The following is a 21,105-nucleotide window of genomic DNA, read 5'->3' as shown; positions in this document are numbered from 1 at the left end:
AGAACATATTCTGGCCCCGATTCAGCCAGGTACTAAAGCACATGCTTAACTTTAAGCACATGAGTAATTCCACTGACTTCAATGGAACCCCTCACATGCTTAAAATTATGCACACACTTAAGTACCTTGCTAAATCAGGGCCACAGTCCCTGACTCTGCCAGGGGATCCATAGGCACCCAGTCCTATTGATTTCATTAAAGTGTAAGGGTCCGCACCACAGAAAAACATCTGACAGGGATAGTCTAAGAGTACTTATTCCTGCCTCAGCTTGGCGGGGGCACTGGTTGACCTCCTGAAGCCCTGTCCAGCCCTATATTTCTATGCTAGCAGACCACATTGCAGTATCAGGGCTGTATTGGGATAATACACATGACTGGAATATTGGTATAGAAGGGTACAGCTTGCTCAGGAAGGACCAGCAGGGAAAAAAGAGAGGAGGTGTTGCCTTATATATTAAAAATGTATACACTTGGACTGGGGTTGGGATGGAAATAGGAGACAGACTTGTAGAAAGTCTCTGGGTAAGGATAAAAGGGGTAAAAAACAACGGTGATGTCATGGTAGGGGTCTACTACAGACCACCAAACCAGGAAGAAGAGGTGGATGAGGCTTTTTTAAAACTAACAAAATCATCCAAAGCCCAGGACTTGGTGGTGACAGGGGACTTCAACTACCCAGACATTTGTTGGGAAAATAATACAGCAGGGCACAGATTATCCAGCAAGTTCTTGGAATGTATTGGAGACACTTTTTTATTTCAGAAAGTGGAGACAGCTACCAGGGGAGAGGCTGTTCTAGATTTAATTTTGACAAACAGGAAGGAACTGGTTGAGAATTTGAAAGTGAAAGGCAGCTTTGGTGAAAGTGATCTTTATTTTAGTAAAGCTTCTGATACTGTCCCACATGACCTTCTCATAAATAAACTAAGGAAATGCAACCTAGATGGAGTACTATAAGGTGGATGCAAAACTGGTTGGACAACCGTTCCCAGAGAGTAGTTATCAGTGGTTCACAGTCATGCTGGAAGGGCATAACGAGTGGGGTCCCGCAGGGATCAATTCTGGGTCCCGTTCTGTTCAATATCTTTATCAATGATTTAGATAATAGCACAGAGAGTACACTTATAAAGTTTGCGGACAATACCAAGCTAGGAGGGGTATGGGCTGGATGAATGAACTATAAGGAGGATAGAAAGTTGGCTAGATTGTTGGGCTCAATGGGTAGTGATCAATGGCTCCATGTCTAGTTGGCAGCCAGTATCAAGTGGAGTGCCCCAAGGGTCGGTCCTGGGGTCAGTTTTGTTCAATATCTTCATAAATGATCTGGAGGGTGGTGTGGATTGCACCCTCAGCAAGTTTGCAGATGACACTAAACTGGAAGGAGAGGTAGATATGCTGGAGGGTAGGGATAGAATACAGAGGGACCTAGACAAATTAGAGGACTGGGCCAAAAGAAATCTGATGAGGTTCAACAAGTGCAGAGTCCTGCACTTAGGACGGAAGAATCCAATGCACCGCTACAGACTAGGGACCGAATGGCTCGGCAGCAGTTCTGCAGAAAAGGACCGAGGGGTTACAGTGGACGAGAAGCTGGATATGAGTCAACAGTGTGCCCTTGTTCCAAGAAGGCCAATGGCATTTTGGGATGTATAAGTAGGGGCATAGCCAGCAGATCGAGGGACATGATCGTTCCCCTCTATTCGACATTGGTGGGGCCTCATCTGGAGTACTGTGTCCAGTTTTGGGCCCCACACTACAAGAACAATGTGGAAAAATTGGAAAATGTTCAGCGGAGGGCAACAAAAATTATTAGGGGACTGGAACACATGACTTATGAGGAGAGGCTGAGGGAACTGGGATTGTGTAGTCTGCGGAAGAGAAGAATGAGGGGGGAGTTGATAGCTGCTTTCAACTACCTGAAAGGGGGTTCCAAAGAGGATGGATCTAGACTGTTCTCAGTGGTAGCGGAGGACAGAGCAAGGAGTAATGGTCTCAAGTTGCAGTGTGGGAGATTTAGGTTGGATATTAGGAAAAACTTTTTCACTAGGAGAGTGGTGAAACACTGGAATGCGTTACCTAGGGAGGTGGTGGAATCTCCTTCCTTAGAAGTTTTTAAGGTCAGGCTTGACAAAGCCCTGGCTGGGATGATTTAGTCGGGGATCGGTCCTGCTTTCAGCAGGGGGTTGGACTAGGTGACCTCCTGAGGTCCCTTCCAACCCTTATATTCTATGATTCTATGATTAAATTCAAAATGATCTTGAAAAACTGGAGAAATGGTCTGAAGCAAATAGGATGAAATTCAATGAGGACAAATGCAAAGTACTCCACTTAGGAAGGAACAATCAGTTGCACACATACAAAATGGGAAATGATTGCCTAGGAAGGAGTACTGCGGAAAGGGTTCTGGGGGTCATAGTGGACCACAAGCTAAATATGAGTCAAAAGTGTAACACTATTGCAAAAAAAGCGAACATCATTCTGGGATGTATTAGCAGGAGTGTTGTAAGCAAGACATGAGAATTAATTCTTCACCTTTACTCAGCTTTGATTGGGCCTCACAGGAGTACTGTGTCCAGTTTTGGGCGCCACATTTCAGGAAGGATGTGGACAAATTGGAGACAGTCCAGAGAAGATCAACAAAAATGATTAAAGGTCTAGAAAGCATGACCTATGACGGAAGATTGAAAAAATTGGGTTTGTTAGTCTGGAAAAGAGAAGACTGAGAGGGGACATGACAACAGTTCTCAAGTATGGAAAAGGTTTTTACAAGGAGGAGGAAGAAAAATTGTTTTTCTTAACCTCTGAGGATAGGACAAGAAGCAATGGGCTTAAATTGCAGCAAGGGAGGTTTAGGTTGGACATTAGGAAAAACTTCCTGTCAGGATGGTTAAGCACTGAAATAAATTGCCCAGGGAGGCTGTGGAATCTCCATTATTGGAGATTTTTAAGAGCAGGTTAGACAAACACCTGTAAGGAATGATCTAGATAATTAGTGCTGCCACGAGTGCAGGGGACTGGACTAGATGACCTCTCGAGGTCCCCTCCAGTCCTATGATTCTATTATCCTATTGGGCACCATGCTCATTTGCAATTATGCATTTGATGCTACAATTCAAGCCAAAGGGCAACAGGCTTAGAAAAATCTCAAAATGGAGTTTTAACATTTTGATTTCATGTGTCAATATTTTCTCTGCTAAGACGTAACTTTTTGCTCTTTCTTTAATGATAAAGCGTTTGGTGCAAGACAAAATCACTTTGCTGATGAAGCAAAACCTTCCTAAAAAGAATTATTTCTCTTTGATTTTCCAGTATCAACAGTAATTCTTTTTCCTCTATTCTTTGTTTGCTTATTGTTGTTTTTTAACGATCAGTCCTAAATGAAACCATTGATGCGTCTCAGATTTCCTTTGTCCCCAGAGGCAAATCATTTTTCTCACAGCTTGGTGAGTTTTAATCATTTTTCCTTATCGAAATAGACGCATTCTGGATGGGCTGTCTGACAAATGGCTGCTAAATGGAACACATCCTAGTTCAGCATATCCCTACAATCAGCAGATCCAGACCACACATCCATCACAGGACTCTGAATAAGCTCAGTCCGCTCTTGATATTAATTTACAAATACAACAAAAGGAGGCCTAATACCTACTGAACACTCAGGCAGGATTTCATTGACATTATTGCCGGGACAATGGGATCAACAGAAGAAAGTAAGCATAGAGACGAGCAGGATTGAGAAAAGAAAGGCATAGGGCCAGAGTTTTAAAGGTATTTTGCCACCTAACTCCCACTGATTTATAGAGACTAAAAAAATAAGGGCCAGATTCTGCCACTTTTACCCACATTGCACCAGATACTAGGTTGCTGTAAATCAGTTAGTCTACAATGGAGTTACATCAGTTTACACTGGATCTGAATCCATTGTATAGGACCGTCCTCATTGAGTAATTCCACCTGATCTCAATGGGAATGACTGCAAAATAAAGCCCCGATTCTATAAGCTATTCCATGTAGGATTGAATACTGGTGATTGGGTCTGTTCCTAAATGAATATACAGGCTGGATCCTGAGCTGGTTTAAATTGGCATGGTCTCTGACTCTATGCTGATTTACACTGGCAAAGTATCTGGTGCTATGTCTTGAAACCACATTCTGGTACCTTTGATAATACTGTCACCTCAGTGATTTTCATTTCTAGTCTCATCTCGGCAACAACCATGATTATTGCCTTCCAAAGAGCCATTTGCGTTGAGATTCACTGATGAAAATCACTTGCCAACAGTTTAATGGAAAAATAGTCAGTGCTTCTCTTAAATTCACCCATCAAAAATCTATGCTGTCAATTCATCATACAAATGCACTTCAAACTCATCTAATCCAAGCAGAGGCTATGGAAGGCAAGCAGATATGAAAGCTACTTGTTAATTACAACAAGAACAACCTTTCAAACTTCAGTGTAGCCTGAATCCAAGACACCCAAAGGGATTTTAGGCCGAATCAATAAAGTGGAGATTTTCAAAGGCACTGAGGGCAATCAGGGCCCCGATACCCATTGAAAGTTAGTGGGTCTTGGATGTCTGACACCCATTTGTGCCTCTGAAAATCTCCCTCTTCATCATCACTGTGCATACCTTTAAGCATGTGCATAGCCCCATTGACTTTAATTTTGTTAAGTCTCATGATGCTCTGTGAAATAAGCCAGTATTTTAATATCCATTTCACAAGGGGTCAAAGAGAAAGTGAATGAATTATTCATGGTTACACAGCAAAGGTAAAAACCATCCCTAACAAACTATGGAAAAGGCCTGATCCTAAACCCTTAAATCCATGGCACTGAAATAGTATTATAATGATCATCACCTGCCTCCCAAAGTGTCTGAGAGTCACACATCTTCATATATTCAATTAGTGTAATCCCAGGACTGGCCCTGATTTAGCAAATCACTTGAGCCCATGCTCATGTCCACTTGACTTCAGGGGGATTTAGGGCTGGTCTTCACTATGGGGAGATCGATGCTCAGAGGTCAATTTAATGTGTCTATTGAAGACCCACTAAATCAATGGCAGAGTGGTCTCTGGTCGACTCCGGTACTCCAGCTCCCCGAGAAGAATAAGGGAAGTAGACTGGAGAGTGTCTCCCATTGAGGCAGCGCAGTGAAGACACTGCAGTAAATCGACCTAAGCTAAGTTGACTCCAGCTACTTTATTCACGTAGCTGGAGTAGCGTAATTTAGGTCAACTTACTCCAGTAGTGAAGACAAGCCCTTAAACACATGCCTGACTTCAGGCATTTGAGCAGTCCCATTGAAGTCACTCATGGGTTTAAGGTTCACTATGTGTCTGAGTACGCTGCTGAATCACAGCCATGATTATGCAAAGAAGCAAGGGGGGTGGAACAGACACTTTTCCTTGTGATACATTACAGACAAAATTCCCATTGCCTGTAGCATGGGTACATCTGCACCCATCAATCACAGTGTTTCCTCCTGACTCTGTATGAATGCCATATAAAAATACCACGAGGTCAGCTTGGCAGAGTTTGAAATGAATGTTATTTTACTCCACAGCTCTATTCTGCCAACACCAAACAATGTGATCAGTACAACATACTGAATATCCGATATGAAACACAATTATCTACGTCCGATGTTTAGTTCACTGAGATCTGTTACACTGCTGATGTGCATGTATTATATGAAGAACATACCGATATAATACAGAAAAGTGAAAAAATTAGAAAACTGTATTTACATATCTTAGAATTGCATATATGGTATTTCTGGGTAGACATACTGATGATAGATAGATCTTGACCTATTCTGTGTTTATTATATCATTACAGTGTACATACTGTCTAACTCACTGTACTGTCTGTGGATTAAGTGAACACTTAATAAAGTAAAAAGATTTTGCATTTCGCTAATCAGTTTATATGTATGCATAGGAGTAACACCTATAGTAAGAATTAGAGTTGGATAAACTATTTGCAGTGACAGATGTGTTCAGTAAATTTAGCACGTTTTTCTCCACGTCTTTTGTTTGCCAGCAGACTTTGATGTTCATAGATTTGTTAGTGATTCAGCAAGTCCCTGTTCCCAACAGCAGTTCAGCACAGACAGCCCCCATTGTCCATATGGCACCCCACTGGCTAACATAGGCATAAAGAACTGGGACACCTTGCAGGATTGGGGCCTGAATATTCAATGCAAATGGAAGTCAGCCTCCGCATTGCTCTTGAAATGTGCATGTGCTGTTGATTGTTATTTTCACAGTGTGATCGGTCACCTTAGTCACATGGTGTTGTTCTCCTTTCGTTACTGGATAAACAATAAGGTCACTGGACCATTGATTCTTCGAGGAAGAGGGTGAGAACAGTTTATGGCACTAGGAGGTGCCAAGCCTGCAGGATTAGGGAATTTTAGGTAGAGCTGGCTGAGAATTTTCCGGTGAAACATTTTTTCATTGGAAAATGCCAATTCATCAAAACCAAAACTGTTCACAGAAAAGGGCCAGCTTTGATGAATCTCCCAATTCAAAAGAACGTTGGGGGAAATTAAAAGATAACAAGGTCAAAATTGAAATGAAACATCTTGAAATTATCAAAATGAACTGGTTTGACTGACCCAATCCAATTCTTTTTTGGATTATTGGTTTGCAAATTTATTTATTTATTAGTTTTCAGTAGTTCATCCCAATTCAGGTCAAAAATATTGAAATCTTAAACTCAGGGGATGGGAAAACCATTTCCAGTCCAGCTGTAATTATAGAACCTATTCTTTTTTTTTTAAGGCCAGGTGACCTTGCATGGGGCCTTGTCTTAGACATCGCTGATAGAGAAATTGAACTTTTTGAGTACTGTAGGTAAATCTGAAAGGATTAATTTTTTATTGGTAAATGTCAGTACATTTCACCATACACACAAACCAACAACAGAAAAATACTTCCATCGATTATAATCAAAATTGACAAATGGACAAAGTAAGAACAATGCTGCTTGAGAACTTATCAGAGTTTGATTTAAGGACATTTACTTTGTATATTTTGGCCTGTGATGTTGACAATTTGTAGTTTAACAATCACAAAGCTTTAACTTTTTGAATCTCAGCATCTACTAATTCTGCCAAGTCTAACTCTAGGCGAGGTCAGATTTAGAATGCTTTGTCTCCCATCACAGTCAAACAGAATAATTGTGTGTGGCATTTGCATGCAGCATCCCAGCTGAAGACATTGTGGCTGGATTCCCATCTGGGCTATTTAATTGTCTCTGTGGCAGGGCACTGATCGGGGCTTTTTCCATGGTGAAGTCATACGCCAACGTCCATCTAATTTAACTGTGTTCATCCTGGGCTCTGGGGAACACAGTTCCTCCCAGAGGTGCTGTGCTGGTTTTAAACACAATACAGCAATATTTCCTGAGTCTGCCTTGTGCAATTATTACATTTACCGGTTTTCAGCTGGCTGTTCCCTCTCACCATTTGCCACTGTCACTGTGGCAGACAAATTAGTAACTGCAGTGTTTATGTATGGTCCTACTCAAGTCCCTGCATTTGTCTCTGTGTCGGGGCTCTGGCCAGGGGTGTGGGAGCCACACCATCCTTTGCCGCAGCTGTTGTTACTAAACAATGTCTCATATGGAACCATATTGCTTATATAATGTACCAAGAGAAATGTTTTAATAGATTGGTTTCTAGTTTTCTGCCACCCATTACTATGCAGCACAGTTACTGAGATACAAAAATTGCAGCATAGATGCACATGGTCTGTCCTAGCCGGGATGAGGTGGAACAGCCCCGTGATAGGGCTCTGGCTCAGGATCAGAGAAATATTTAGTAGGTCTGTCCCTCTGCTGTGTAAAGCATTGCTTAGCTGGTACTTGTCACCACTTTTAGTGGACATCAGTGCACACCCTCAACAAGAGGTAGTTCTGGTGGGATACAGACGTGCTAAAAAGACACATTTGGAGCCCAGGCAGATGCCAGGGGATAGTCAGAGACCTGCTCTACACCTAAAACTTAGAGGAACCTACCTATGTCACTCAGGGGTGTGAAAAATTCACACCCCTTTAAGAGACATAGTTAAGCCAATCTAAGCCCCACCGCCTCTTGCAGAGATGGATTTACTGCAGTGACAGAAGAACCCCTCCCATCACTGCAATAAGTGTCTACACTACAGTGGGGCAGCTGTGCCATTGTAGTGTTTCTAGTGTAGACATAACCCTAGTGTGGGCACAACAGCATTACGCCGATGGCACAGCTGGCACTGAAGTTTGTGCAAAGCATGGTTATTGACTGCATGTAAACAGCACTCTTCTTTGGACGAATCAATTGGGTAGTAAAGGAAGATTCCTATGTCTGGAATACAGTTTCCCTCCAAAACTCTCATCGGCCACAAGGCCAAAATTCATCTTCCATGAACATTCCTACAACAAAGCTTCCCAGTTCCCACATATGAATGTTGGTGAAAAGTGACCAAAATTCCATTTCTAACTTGCCAGATCCATCACAGATAATTTCCTCTGACCCAGCAGTCAACTCCAATAAGAACCAATCCACACCCCTGAATGTCTTACAGCCTTGTTCTACTCCGGTTGGAAATATACATGGACCAAATCTGACTTGTTTGTCAGCATGTTATTAGATCCAAATGACATGTCATCAGGGACCATGTCAAAGACCAGGTCCCAAATCTCACAAACATGTATCCTAGAAGTTATAGTAGTTAAGGGCCAAGCCATCCTCTCCCACTGGAAAACCTACTGGTGGAGGGGAGCAAACTGCAAAGTTCTCCTCACAATGTTTCCCTTCAGTCAGGAAGGGAGTTGAGTCCCAAAGGCCAGGAGAACTGCACTGATTGATTCCAATATCACTGTTCATAGACATAAGGCTATCCAAGTTCAGGCTCACACTGACTTAGTAGAACTCAGAGCCATCTCTTCAGCTGGTGTAACCATCCAGGCTCTACTAAGCTCTGGTCCCACTGCTGAGGATTTTTCAAAATCCAGCCCTAAGTGCCTCTAGTTTGCAAATGTCTTTGCTGTTGGATTCAAGAGAAGAAAACGCTGTTCACATGGAAAGTGCATGATGAAATTCCATCCTATTTGCTTCCAGAAGCCTCTGAAGGAACGTCGTTCTTCCTGGTTTTCTTTAACTGGTCCCAAGGAGGTGTGCAATTCAACTGGTGTCAGAATTTCCACTGCTTGCCACTTACACGACAGGGATGAGTAATGGGTCTCTCTGGGCCAAACTACATGAAAGTGCACAACGTCAGGAGAGCTGCGTGTGGGGAGAAATTATCCCTACCCAGATAAAAGAGCAGATTGAAATAGCAGGAGGATAATTTATCATTGTCCAAGGTATTATGCTGGTAACAGTAAGTGGGCCTGATTCTCTGCTCGTGTCAGTCTAACATGGTGGGTAACTCCATTGATTTGAATGGTATTAATTCTTATTTCTACCCATGTGAGAGAGGAATTGGACCTGAAGGGTATAACTTTGCACAGTGGAAAATGTTCTCAGAACAAAACAATGATGGTCAAAATGGCATTAAATAGAAAGGTAATGAGACAAATTTATACAAAAAGAGCTTGTGAAAGACTCATAAATTCTAAGGCTAGATCATCTAGTCCGACCTCCTGTGTTACACAGGCCAAAGGACTTGCCTAAAATAATTCCTAGAGCACACGCCTATGGAAAATGCAACAACCATATCATGCAAGATACTCTAGCAAAAACAAGCTTTCTTTCCCGTAAGCCAATGAGAGTTTTTCCATTGACTGGAAATGCAAGATTCAGTGGGTCTTCACATGAAAGAAGAGGGGTTGACACTTATTAAAAATAACAAAATGTAACGTTTAGTATAAAATCCTTTATGGACATGAGGACTTGTTCTCTGAAATGCACATGGAGATTTAGAAAATCAACTCATATTTCAAAAATGCAGAGAAAATAGACACCAAAAAGCATCTCTACGTGGGTTCAGCACATAAAACAAATAACTTTAAAAATTCTCTTTAAACTTTAAAAAAAATTTTAAAAAACCTCTTCCAAATTATAAGATATGTTATGTACCTACTATGCTAGGATTAACTCCACCACAAAGACTTTGGTTCTTGATTACCAAGTGCATGATTTTACAAAAACAGAAGAGTAGACTTATGTCCAGACTAGAGCAGGGGTATTCGAACCTCTCTGAGTTAGCAGAGAAAGAAAGAATAGTTTATTGATGTATAAAACAGTTAAATGAAAAAATATGGACCCTGTTTCTTGATACATTTGGGTAAAGAATGCTGAGATACCATTGCAGCAAATACCAGACTGGCATTCCACCTGCCCTCTCTGCATATCCCCTTCGACCCCATCTCTTCCTTCCCTTTTGTGCCCATTTATGTATGTCTGTTTTTACTATTATTGTTACTCCCACCCTAGCATGTTATGTCTGTGTAATATTGTCTGATTTTGTGTTGTCTGCTCCTGCAGCTTTGACAAGTTGTGTAATTGCATAATTTCATTGGATAGCCCATGAAATGTGCAGTATTTGGTAACATACAAACTGTAAGTTGTTTACCTTTGTGTAGCTTTTATTGCTTATTTCTTTATGAACATTAATAAAAAAACACATGCAAATTAAAAACACGCTGCCAGCTGTTGCAGCATAATGCACATGTCAGTGCTCTTCAGTGTCGACAATGTTATGTTGAAACAGCTGGCTGAGTGATTCTTACTTGTGATTTTATGTATCTGTGGCAATTCAGCTTCCAAAAACTGAAACCTGTTAATGATGTTGGCTGTGGTACTTCACTCTCATTAATTAACATTTAATGATTTTCAACAATGCTGCAGTTACTTCTCTTTATTAGACAAACGGGCGGGGGGGGGGAAATAGACACATGGTGAGCGAGTCTATGGTACCAACGCCTGGGAGTTGCAAAGTGACTTGACAGTGATGCCAGTCGCAGCATGTGCTTGATGCGCCAAAAATGCAAAAACAGAGACATAAAATGGTTTTTAAAACAGCTTTTTTGAATGCCCCTGTTATAATGCAAATATTGACATTGGCGTTTTGATGGGATTGATGCCTGGTTAGGATCAAAGATCCTTAGCTATGCCTCGGGCCATCAACTCTTCCCAGCTGGTTATTAATCCACAGGAAATGGTGTGCACCTCAATTGTTATTTCTTAATTACAATTCCACAGCATATGACATTGCAGGTCTTTTGGTCTCTCTATTTTTTTTCCAGCAAAGGCCAGATTCTGCCATTTTTAATCATAATAAGCAATACCTGACTACTTAAGTAGTCCCTCGGGTCTGAGTGTCCCGTACCTACTTGCAATAAGTAGTACTCCACTCTGCCAGTGCTGAAATTAATTTCAGTGGGATTGCTCATGGTGCAGGCTTGAGGAAGGGTAGCAGAATTTGCCCTCAATTAAATTATTTCCCCTTTGAAATGTGCGCGGAATTTAATTAAATGTGACAACACATTGTGAATCTGCAGTGTCAATTATGGGTTCAGATATATTCTGCCCAATAATGCTGTACAACCCAGAAGAATTAAAATTAAACCCTTTTATCCGCAGCACCTCAGTGCGAACTTGTGCTTTGTTACTGATTGATTTTTGCAATTTACGACTGTTAATTTATTTCACTTTAAAAAGTGAAAACTGCATTTTCTCTTGAATATCGAAACCTCTGATAGACATGAACAGTGACTCTCGTGGCAAGTGTCCTTATAAAGTGATTATAATGCAGAAAATGACTTCAGTAACGCGGTACAATAAAACCGCAGTAGGTCCAATGACAAAGGAAAAATGGGGCAGTTACCATATGACCGGAATAATCAGAGAATTGTGCCCTTGACCACCTATTAGACCTAAACATCCCATGTACCTAAAATATATTCAGTGTTATAGAAAGAGTGAATTGTAATGATCCGGCTAAAGGCTGGGTTGGAATGGGCCACACAGCCAGCACAGAATGAGGGAATTCTGTTATAAAACATTTTTCTTCATTTGTGTTTTTCTCTCATTTCGTTTTTGCACTGTCCGGGTGAAAAACGATTGTCATCCACAATAAGAAATGCATTAAAATAAGGAGAAAGGGCATCAGGTGCAAGCCAGGAAAAAGATACTTAACTGATATAACGGATTCTGCCTGTGGTAGCCGTTCTAGAAAACCAACTGTTCTTATGTACTGCACAAAATGTCTGCACCATCTGGCTGTGTCAGAGTTTGCACAAAGTTTTGCGTCTGTAGTAGAATTTAGGGCCAGCTCTTCCACTTAAGATTTTACCACTTATCTGGCCTTACTCTGGCTAGATCTGACCACTATTGGCAGCTTTTGGTTTGTAACTAGCATGCTGGACTGGCAAAACCACACCGAGTCAGGGAGCTGTCCCGGAAGCCAGCACGCTATCAGGAGCAGTGAAGCACGCAGTGGCTGTTTTGTATGGGCGACCAGCTACTAGCGACGGAAGTTTGTCAGTCTGCCTAGGGCCCCAAACTTCCACCTATCTGCAAGCCTGATCCAAAGCCCACAGAAGTCAATGGACACTCTCCCATTGACTTCAACGGGCTTGAAATCAAGTCCTGTGTTTGTTGCTCTCCACGGTGCTGCCCCCTACTGGCGATCAAATTCAGCAAACATGCAGTCCCCGCGTTCCCCGGGATATCAGGGCCAGGATGTTGGCTCCGGTCGAAAGACTTTTATATTGGGCCTCCCGGGGAAAGAAAACGGAGGGTGCCGTGGGGCAATGCCATGCCCTAGTGCCAGCAGCACTGCGTGGGGCTTCTCCAGTGGGTTCTCCAGTGGGATTTGAAAGATACAATTTTACTCCTGGGTTGGGGGGGGGATGCGCTACGGAGAGGGGGGCCCATGTCATTGTCCGGCACGCACCCCAAAGCATCAACTGCCCCAACCCCACTTACCTCCTAAAGCTTGTTTCATAACAAAATCCATGGTGATGGCTTTAGATTCCTCCTCGCTCGGGCAGATCTCACATGCAAGTCGAACGGGAAGGAGTCCTCGGGTCGCGGCCTGCGAGGGAACCCCCCAAAGCAAGACAAGACAAAGGTCGGTCTAGAGGACAGAGGGCCGGACCGCGCGTGTGTGTGGCTATCCCCACGGGGGAACCTTCTCGGAGAGCTTGCTGTCAGTTGCTTTCAGGACAGTGGAAGTTACTTGACACTACAGTGAGTCCACCCTCATTGCGCAGTGTGCTCGCGCGTGTGTGTGTGTGCGCGTGTGTGTGTGCGTGATCCCCTTACACGGGTAGCACTCGTTCCCAGATGCAAGCGCATCCCCATCCGCCTCTGTTGGCAGCAAGCCACGCACAGCCAGGGCCGCTCACCAGGACGGCGCTGCACCGCCCCTGTTGCTCCCCCGGGGGGGCTGGTTGGCGGGGTCCCCCTGCAGCCCCGCGCCCGGGCTCTACAACTTTGTTGCCGCGGCTGGCTTTGCCGGGGCGCGTATTCGGAAGGCAGCAGCCCCAGCCGGGGAGAGCCGCGGGGACGTTTGAAGGTGAACCGGCTCCGCTTTGGCAGCTGCTGGTGCAGGAGCCCGCACCGTGAGGCTGACAAGCCCGAGCCCGAGCCCGAGCCGGGAAGTACCGCTGCGGGCACCGGGGGGCGGGCGGCGGTTCAGGACTCGGGGCACCGGGCGCTCGCCCCAGCCCCCGTTTGTCCGGCCAGTGACACGGATCCGTGTCAGTGACGGGCGCCCGGGAGCAGCCGCCTCTGGGTTTGGTGCAAAACGCAAAGGCGGGAGTTGAGGGCAGCGTGGCTCGGGCGGGGGCTGGGGGGAAGCTGTGAATGCAGCACCCCGGGGCGCTCGGGGTCCCGGCTTTGCGGCTAGGGCGGCTTTTTAAATGCCCGCAAATTGTGTGTGCTCCGCAACGCCCCCACCCCCCAGCCGGCTGAACTCCGGAGCCTGACCGGGAAGGGGAAGCGGCGTGTCAGCCCTCTGGCAGCAGGGCGCTTCCCGCGGCGGGCATTGCAGAGCCCGGGCGGCCGGGGAGCCCCGCTCCTCTAGCCCCGGGTAACCCGCGGAGCGGGAGGCTGGCTCGGGTAACCGGCCGGACTTTGCACAGCTTGCAAACCCCTGGCTCGGAGCCTCTTGCGGGGGGCAAGATGGAGAGGGGGGGCCGCCAGCTCCGGCTGCTGCACGCACTGCTTGTGTTCCCCCCCTCTGCAAACTTCTGCCAGGAAGGGTATCGGGGTGTGTCCCCCCCCGGAAACGCGCTGCTTAGCCCGGGGAGGGGACCGCGGAGGCACCCCGTGCAGAGGCGGGTTTTTCAGGCATTGCAACCTCCCGGCCCACGGCGGGTCCCTGCAGCCCGGCCGGGCCGGACTCAGCACCCCGGCGGCTGCGGACAGCGCCCCGGGGGCGGGATGTGGGGGAGCGAGACGTACCTGCCCCTCCGGGTCCGCAGCGGGGGCTCGACGTTTGCCCTAGCAGCTCCCGCCGGCCGGGTCCATGGGGGAGCCGCAGCAAGGCGCGGGCCGGAGCGGTCCCCTGAAGTTAGAGCCGAACCGAGCCGAGAGCTTCCCGCTTGCCCCGCTCCCTCTTTTTATCACGGGATTTCCGGACCATCCCTCCTTGCACTCGGCTAGGAGGGACCTGGCGGCTTCCTCCTCCCCCTGCCGCGGCTAGGGCGGCATCTCCAGCCTGGCTGCGGCCCCCCCCGCACACACTGTCAGCCCACCCCCGCCCAGCCCGCACCAGGGGGGTTGCAAGGGGTTCGCAGCGCTCCTGCTGCGGGGGAGCGGTTGGGGGGGGGGGGGTTGTGGCAGGACCAACTCCCCCCCACCTCCACCACCAGGGGACCTTCCCGGGCGGCAATGGCAGCGGCGGGCCCCCGGCCCCACCCCGGCCTTTCAGTACGCGGGGCCCGGCTGTCAGTCCCGAGGCGGGAGCTGCCACTGGAGGAGCCGCGTGTCTCTCAGAGCCGTCGGGAGAGAGCGGCGGTGCTGGGCCACGAGCGAGCCGCGCCAGCCTGGGCAAAGCCCCGGGCCCTGCCCCGCGCCGAGCGTCCACACACACAGCCCGGCGTCCAGCTGCTCGCACGCCCCGGGGGGAGGGCGGGCGGCTGGCGGGAGAGCCAAGCGCCCGAGGAGACGGATCCCCCTCCCACAGGGAACGGCTGAAGGGTGAAAGGGGGGAGCCGCCCGGCCAAGCGCCCCGGTTCAGCGGGCTGGGCTCCGATCCCGGTGGAAGGGCAGGGCAACTCCCAGCTGGGGAGCCGGACAACTGGGGTCCCGCTGGAGGGGGGGTGACTCAGTTTTGCAGCGGGGTGGGGTCGGGGGATCACGCCTCGCTTCTTCCTGCCATTGCTAAAGACTAGGGACGAGGCCATGGGGAAGGGTCCCCCTGCAGCCCCCAGTCAGCAGAGCCATGGACCCTGTTGGGGCAGGACGGGGAAGGGAGGGGGCACTAGACTCTCAGAGCTCCAGTCAAGGTCAGAGGCTCTGGGGAGTCCGGATTTTGCCGGAACACAACATAAGGTTTCTCCCAGCATTTCTGAGACTCCACACTCCCCGGCTGGGCTGGCACAGCTCCCTCCAGCCCTGACACGGGGCCAGGTGCTGATTTCAGTGTGAACCTGGAGTAACTCCGCTGAAAGCGGGGGCTTAATCCGGATGCGCCGCTGCGGAACCGAAAACCAGACTGTCTCTGCATTTTGCTTTGCGGGTGCACACGCGCCGCTCACTGGGATCTGCCCCTCTGGCTCCTGATTCAAGGCCTCTCTGCGTTTTATAACCTCTACTTTTTCGGATGAGGTGCAAAGCAAACCCCAGTGGTTGGCGAGTCTACAGCATGCCGTCAGGGGAAGCTCAGGGAGACCTGCCATCTTATGGCATGCAAGCCTAGTACCTGCTGCAGGACAGCTAGTGGGTCATTTTTCAAAAACAATCCAACCCCTTTGTGTTCCTCCTTGAAATCCCCACTCCAGATTTGATGTGGGCCTTTTAGCCCTGGCTTTCCATCAACATCCTATCAGCTGCTTAGTGGAACCTGTTTCCTTTCTGTCTCTATGGCCTACAATAGTCTAGATTCCTGCTCTAATTCCAGTTGTTGGGTTTCATGGGCGGCTGCAGGGTGGTGTTGGTGGCCTCTGATATACAGGGAGGTCAGACAAGTCTCCTAAGGAGAGTCCCCGCTGACCTGAAACGCCATGACGAGGAGGCATGAGTCACACAATTTAACTCTTCCAGGACCTGATCTGTGTTGTATCACCTATTGCCACTTGTCCTTAAATCGTAAAATCTTTGGAGGCAGGCACCATCTTTTTGTTACGTTTGTACAGCATGGAGCACAATGATCCCAGCTTGGGGCTCCTGGGATATTGCTTATTATCATCCAGGGATAACAGAAGTGGAAGCAACATCATAGCCACCAGCAAAATGGGGAGGAACCAGCCGAGAACAGTTGCCAGAATTCTTCTTGTTGCAGATGTCGCGATGCTCTCATTCTGGTCTCACTGAAACCAACAAACCAGAGGCAGTGAGGCCCAGTGGATAGGGCACCCAGCTCAGGGAGTAGGAAGGGACAGCCCTGGAGACACTGGCCTGGAGGAGGCTAGCCAGCTCCTCTGGGTCTGTGCTGTGCAAAGGAAGAAAAACTGCAAGGCTTGTTCAACCTGGAGGAGAAGGGGAAGCTTACCATAGGCAGGGCTGGTGACCAGGCAGAAGGCTGCTCCATGCAGAGACTGCTATTAACAGGCAGGCTGGTTGAGGAGACAGCTGGGGGTCACAGCACTTCCAGAGATGCCCCAGCTGACAGCCAAGCAACACGCCCAGGAAGAGGGGTAGGAGGTAAACCCTACACAGGGGCAATAGACTTTGAGAGACTGAGCCCATAAAGCCCTGTCTGAGAGGCTGACCCCTGTTCCAACCAGATTCTCCTCCCTCACAAGGGGAAGGGAGGAAGAAAAACCAGCCCTCTCCCAGGGTGCAATTGCCCCAGGTGCAGCCACTGGGGGAGTACAGAAGGTAAATGACAAATAGTGGGACCTGGGAGGGAGGGTCTAGGGAGTTCTGCCCCCTCCTATAGGGAGGCAGGACAAGTTCTACTGCTGATTCTGGTGCGGTGTGACCTTGAGTAAGTTGGTTCCTCTGTGCCTCAGTTTCCCCTTACGTAAAGGGGGGGTTAATTACACCTACCTCCTTTGTAAAGCACTTTGAGATCTATGGATAAAAAGTACTAAGTGTAGTTATTGTGTTTCCTGCTACTGGATGTGATGTTGCTTCCACACCCTTTATTTCTGTATTTGAAAGTGTTTCATTCAATGCATCTTTTTTAAAAGGTAAAAATATTCCCCTCTCCCCAATACCATGCAAACCACCAAGGAGAGAAGGCACTCTAAACACTTCTGCAAAGCTTCTCAAAGAACAAGCTAATCCACTCGTTCGACCCAGAGGACAGAAGGTAAGCCAGGGGAGCGGGAGACAAGAAAATTTCCTTCTGACATTACTTTGGGCTCCATTAGTCTCAGAGATGCCCATGCTTTCTAAAACATGTAGAGCCTTATGTTTTAAGAGCTGCCCGGCAATTTGTCACTTAAGTGATGTGAGAGGCCCAAGGTCGGGTACAGACTCCACATACTAGAGCTCTATTCCAAGCTCTGCCACTGATTGGGTGTGACTTGGCATGTCCCAGCCCCTTCTTTGTCTGCCCCACCTAACCACCCCAATCCTTTGTCTGGTCTACTTACATTGCAAGCTGTCTGGGCTGGGCACTCTCTCTTAGTATGTGCTTGTACACACGAGCGGCCTAGCCCTTTTGCCAGCCAGGGCAGAAAGAGTTTTGAAGCACCCCATCCTCCAAACACAGCTGGCCAATCAGAGCAAGACAGAATGGAGAAAAAAAGCAGAGTGAAACAGCAATACCAGACCCCCTGAAAGTTGGCACCCTGAGTGATCACCCTACCAGTCCACCCCTAGAATCAGCCCTCTTTGTACAGCAAAATGGGGTCCTGATCTCATTTGGGGTCTCCAGGAGCTAGTCCAATAATATTTTGTGTAACTTGTAGGATTCATAAAGGTTTATGCGCTTGGCAACATTCAGGGCACACCCGGAGTGTTGTGTAGGAGTAGTGCACACACTGCTCCATCCAAGGGCATCAACCTTGGAATCTCGCCAAGATGATATGTATCGTGGGAAGCCTCTCAGGACTGGGCTCAAGGCCCGAGAGCAAGGAATGCGGTAGACAGAAATTGGTAAATAAGAATGTTAAACAAAGCCAGTGTATTCCTTTTATCTGTTGGAGAATGTAATGCGCGGGGGGGGAGAGAGAGAGAATAAAGGGGAAGGTGGAAAGCTGACAGGCGGAAGCCCGTTAGCAGAGACCAGCCTGCTTGCTTGCTAAAAGCTGTGTTCTGTCTTGTCATTGAACCGCCACAGTAACTGAATGGCGCATGTCACTCATCACCAGCCCAGCATCTCTTTCTGGTTGCTCTAGGGGTTAGCTCAAGGCCAACACCCTCATCTGCAGTCTTGCACCTGTCACTTTATCTCTGCCATCCACCTGCAGCCCCTCTTGCAGCCACAGGAACTGCAGTGTCCACTTCATGACTCAGCCCTGTGGCCATGTCACTATCTGTGTTCCCCCCTTCCGGGGGAGTTTAGCTACTAGTCCAGTGGTGACTGCAGTCAACAGTCCTACCACTTCTACAATGGTGAGTGGGGGGGACACAGGCCCACACACTGCTCCAGGTCCCAGCCCTGGGACCCTCCGAACTGCAGTCACTTACTGTGTTCCTTTGCCTCTACTATCACTGCATTTCCCTCGCCCACTTCCCCGTGGCCATGGCACCCATCTGGAGCTCCTGCTTTTCTCCCCAGGTCCCTGCCTGCACTGCTTTGTCTAAGGTGCTACAAGATTGCAGCCTACTCCAGGCACAGCCCTCAAGCTCTAGGCAGCTACTAACCTTGCTCTGCCCTGAGGCTCTTTTTATATGGGTCTGCTGGGCCCTGATTGGCTGCTTCTCACATCCCCTCTCCTATTGGCTGCTTTTCACTCAGCTGCCAGAGCACTCTGTTTACCCCTTACTAGCCAGTGTGGGGCAGACACTCCTTCCCAGTAACATATCATGTGACTCTCCAATTCTTCCCACCAGGGGTCATACCAGGAAACAACAAGTGGTGGAACCTTTCCAAGCTCTCCGCATTCATAGCACCAACACATTCAGCTGCTAAGCTAATGGGCAGGGTATAAGGCACCTGGATAGAATAAGGTAGAAATTACCAGTATATGGCTGGGGCCTCAACAGTTCTTTGCGCTGGCAAAATTGCTGCAGGCAGCTGGCAGAGATGGCATTTTATGACCTAGGAATTTGGCATTACCAGCTCTGATTGACCAGTGTCACTGGAGAGGGGCAGGGAAACATGACAGGCGGCTCAGAGAGGTCTTTGAGAGATGGGCTTGGTATACTTAAGCATAACCCCAATTGGAGTCTTGCTTCTCACCCTTTCTTAGATCCTGCCCTTCTCATATGTCATAGGAACAGGGGAACTGCCAGACTGAATCAGGGTAGTGGACTAGATAGATCAGGGTCTGTCTCTGACATTGGCCAGTACCAGATGCTTCAGAGGAAGTGGCAAGAACCCTGCAGGAGGCCACACAACTGGAATTTGGTCAGAGCTCACAGACTGCTTCTTTGCCATCAAGAAGACAGAACAAAAAATACATACAGGGAATAGATCTGTTGCTAAGGTCATCTCCAAATAGGCAGTTGAAGGTCACCAAATCTTTGGAACAGGCAGATTTTGAAACAAGAGCTTGGCCATTCTCTGATAGGAAGGAGGCTGGAGAACACAGATGGGGAGGTCTCCAAAAACTGGCACAATGACAGTGGGAAGAGCACTCTGCTTTAGCAAAGCAGAAAGCAGCAGGGCCACTGGTCACATCATCCACTCAGGGCAACGATATTTTTAAATGTCCAGCTATCTATAGAACATCCCTGATTCGCATGGAAACAACAGGATGTGGTCAGAACGCCCGCATGTGAAACTGGAGGCAATGTGGTTTAATAGCACACTAAATGATCAGCAGTAAAATCAGAAATGGCAACATTTCTCCATAATAATAGCACTGCATAAAGTGCTGTCATCAATATATGAGTATCCAAGCACTGAGCAAAGATGAGAATCGAAATTTTTTTGATGGAAACTGTGCCTAAAGACCTCAAACTTACATCTCTCCAGCCTCCCAAACAACAGTAAGCTCTGTTTATACGTTGTCTGTACCGCTTCACTGCAACATAGCCTAAGTCCCTGCGCCAGGAATCTGATCAGTGCAGGCAAGCCTTTGTCCCCCTGGGGAGCCCGATTGACTTGAAGGGGGCCTGGGAGCATGCTTGATGCAGTTGGAATGTCCAGAAAATCCAGAGCAAGTAATAAAAGAATAGTTATAATCCTTAGCTCTTCTACAGCGCTTGTCATCAGATCTCAAAGCGATTTACAAATGAGGTCAGTATCACTATAACCATTTTACAGATGGGAAAGCAAAGGCACAGAGCGGGGAAATGACTAGCCCAAGATCACCCAGTAGAGCAGTGGCAGAGACTTAACCCAGGCCTGCTGAGTCCTAGCTTAATGCTGTATCCACTGGGCCACACTGCTGCAAGAGTAGCTCATAAATTGAATCTGGGGCAGGGTGTGGGTGCATGCATCTCCCCACCCGTCTCTGATTGCAAGATCAGGGACTGTTATATATCTGCTCCTGCTGCCACTGACTTCACTGGGGGCAGGCTCAGGGCCTGAGTGGGGTGACAAAAATCTTCCTAACATTGCTCCTGCTCTAATTCTGGTGACTTTGATGGCTCTCTCACAGCAGGTCCCATGCTGTGGTTCTTACATATCCTGCTGCTGGGCTGTGGAGATGCGGCTGAGCGCATGATGCAGATTCCTCCTCTTAGCCAGCCGCCAATTCACTAGAACTGGTTGAAATGCTTTGAAATCTGGATTTTCTTTATTACTGATTGACCAGCCCTATAATTCACATTTAAGGAAGCTAAAATAAGGCTACAGCTGCCCAGAAAAATGGTGAACTTTTAAAAATATATGGTTATGAAAAGGTTTGAGGGCCCTGACCTGTTATATTCAGAGAAACAC

At 47.5% G+C, this 21,105-nt stretch overlaps 1 protein-coding gene across 1 annotated transcript in view; it reads right to left on the bottom strand.

The window, feature by feature from the left end:
- CPLX1 (complexin 1) overlaps positions 1-14,589 on the bottom strand; it is a 211,743-nt gene extending 197,154 nt beyond the window's left edge. The window contains exons 1-2 of the mRNA XM_074953588.1: positions 14,403-14,589; positions 12,921-13,029 (exon numbers count right to left, since the gene is read on the bottom strand). Coding sequence (XP_074809689.1) covers positions 12,921-12,951 — 31 coding nt within the window. The 5' untranslated portion in view covers positions 12,952-13,029; positions 14,403-14,589. The remainder of the gene's footprint in view (positions 1-12,920; positions 13,030-14,402) is intronic.
- Positions 14,590-21,105: the final 6,516 nt, after the last annotated feature.

Source organism: Natator depressus, chromosome 5 (assembly GCF_965152275.1).
Source record: "Natator depressus isolate rNatDep1 chromosome 5, rNatDep2.hap1, whole genome shotgun sequence".
In the NCBI taxonomy this organism is placed as follows: Eukaryota; Metazoa; Chordata; order Testudines; family Cheloniidae; genus Natator; species Natator depressus.
This window is presented reverse-complemented; position numbering and strand designations above follow the sequence as displayed.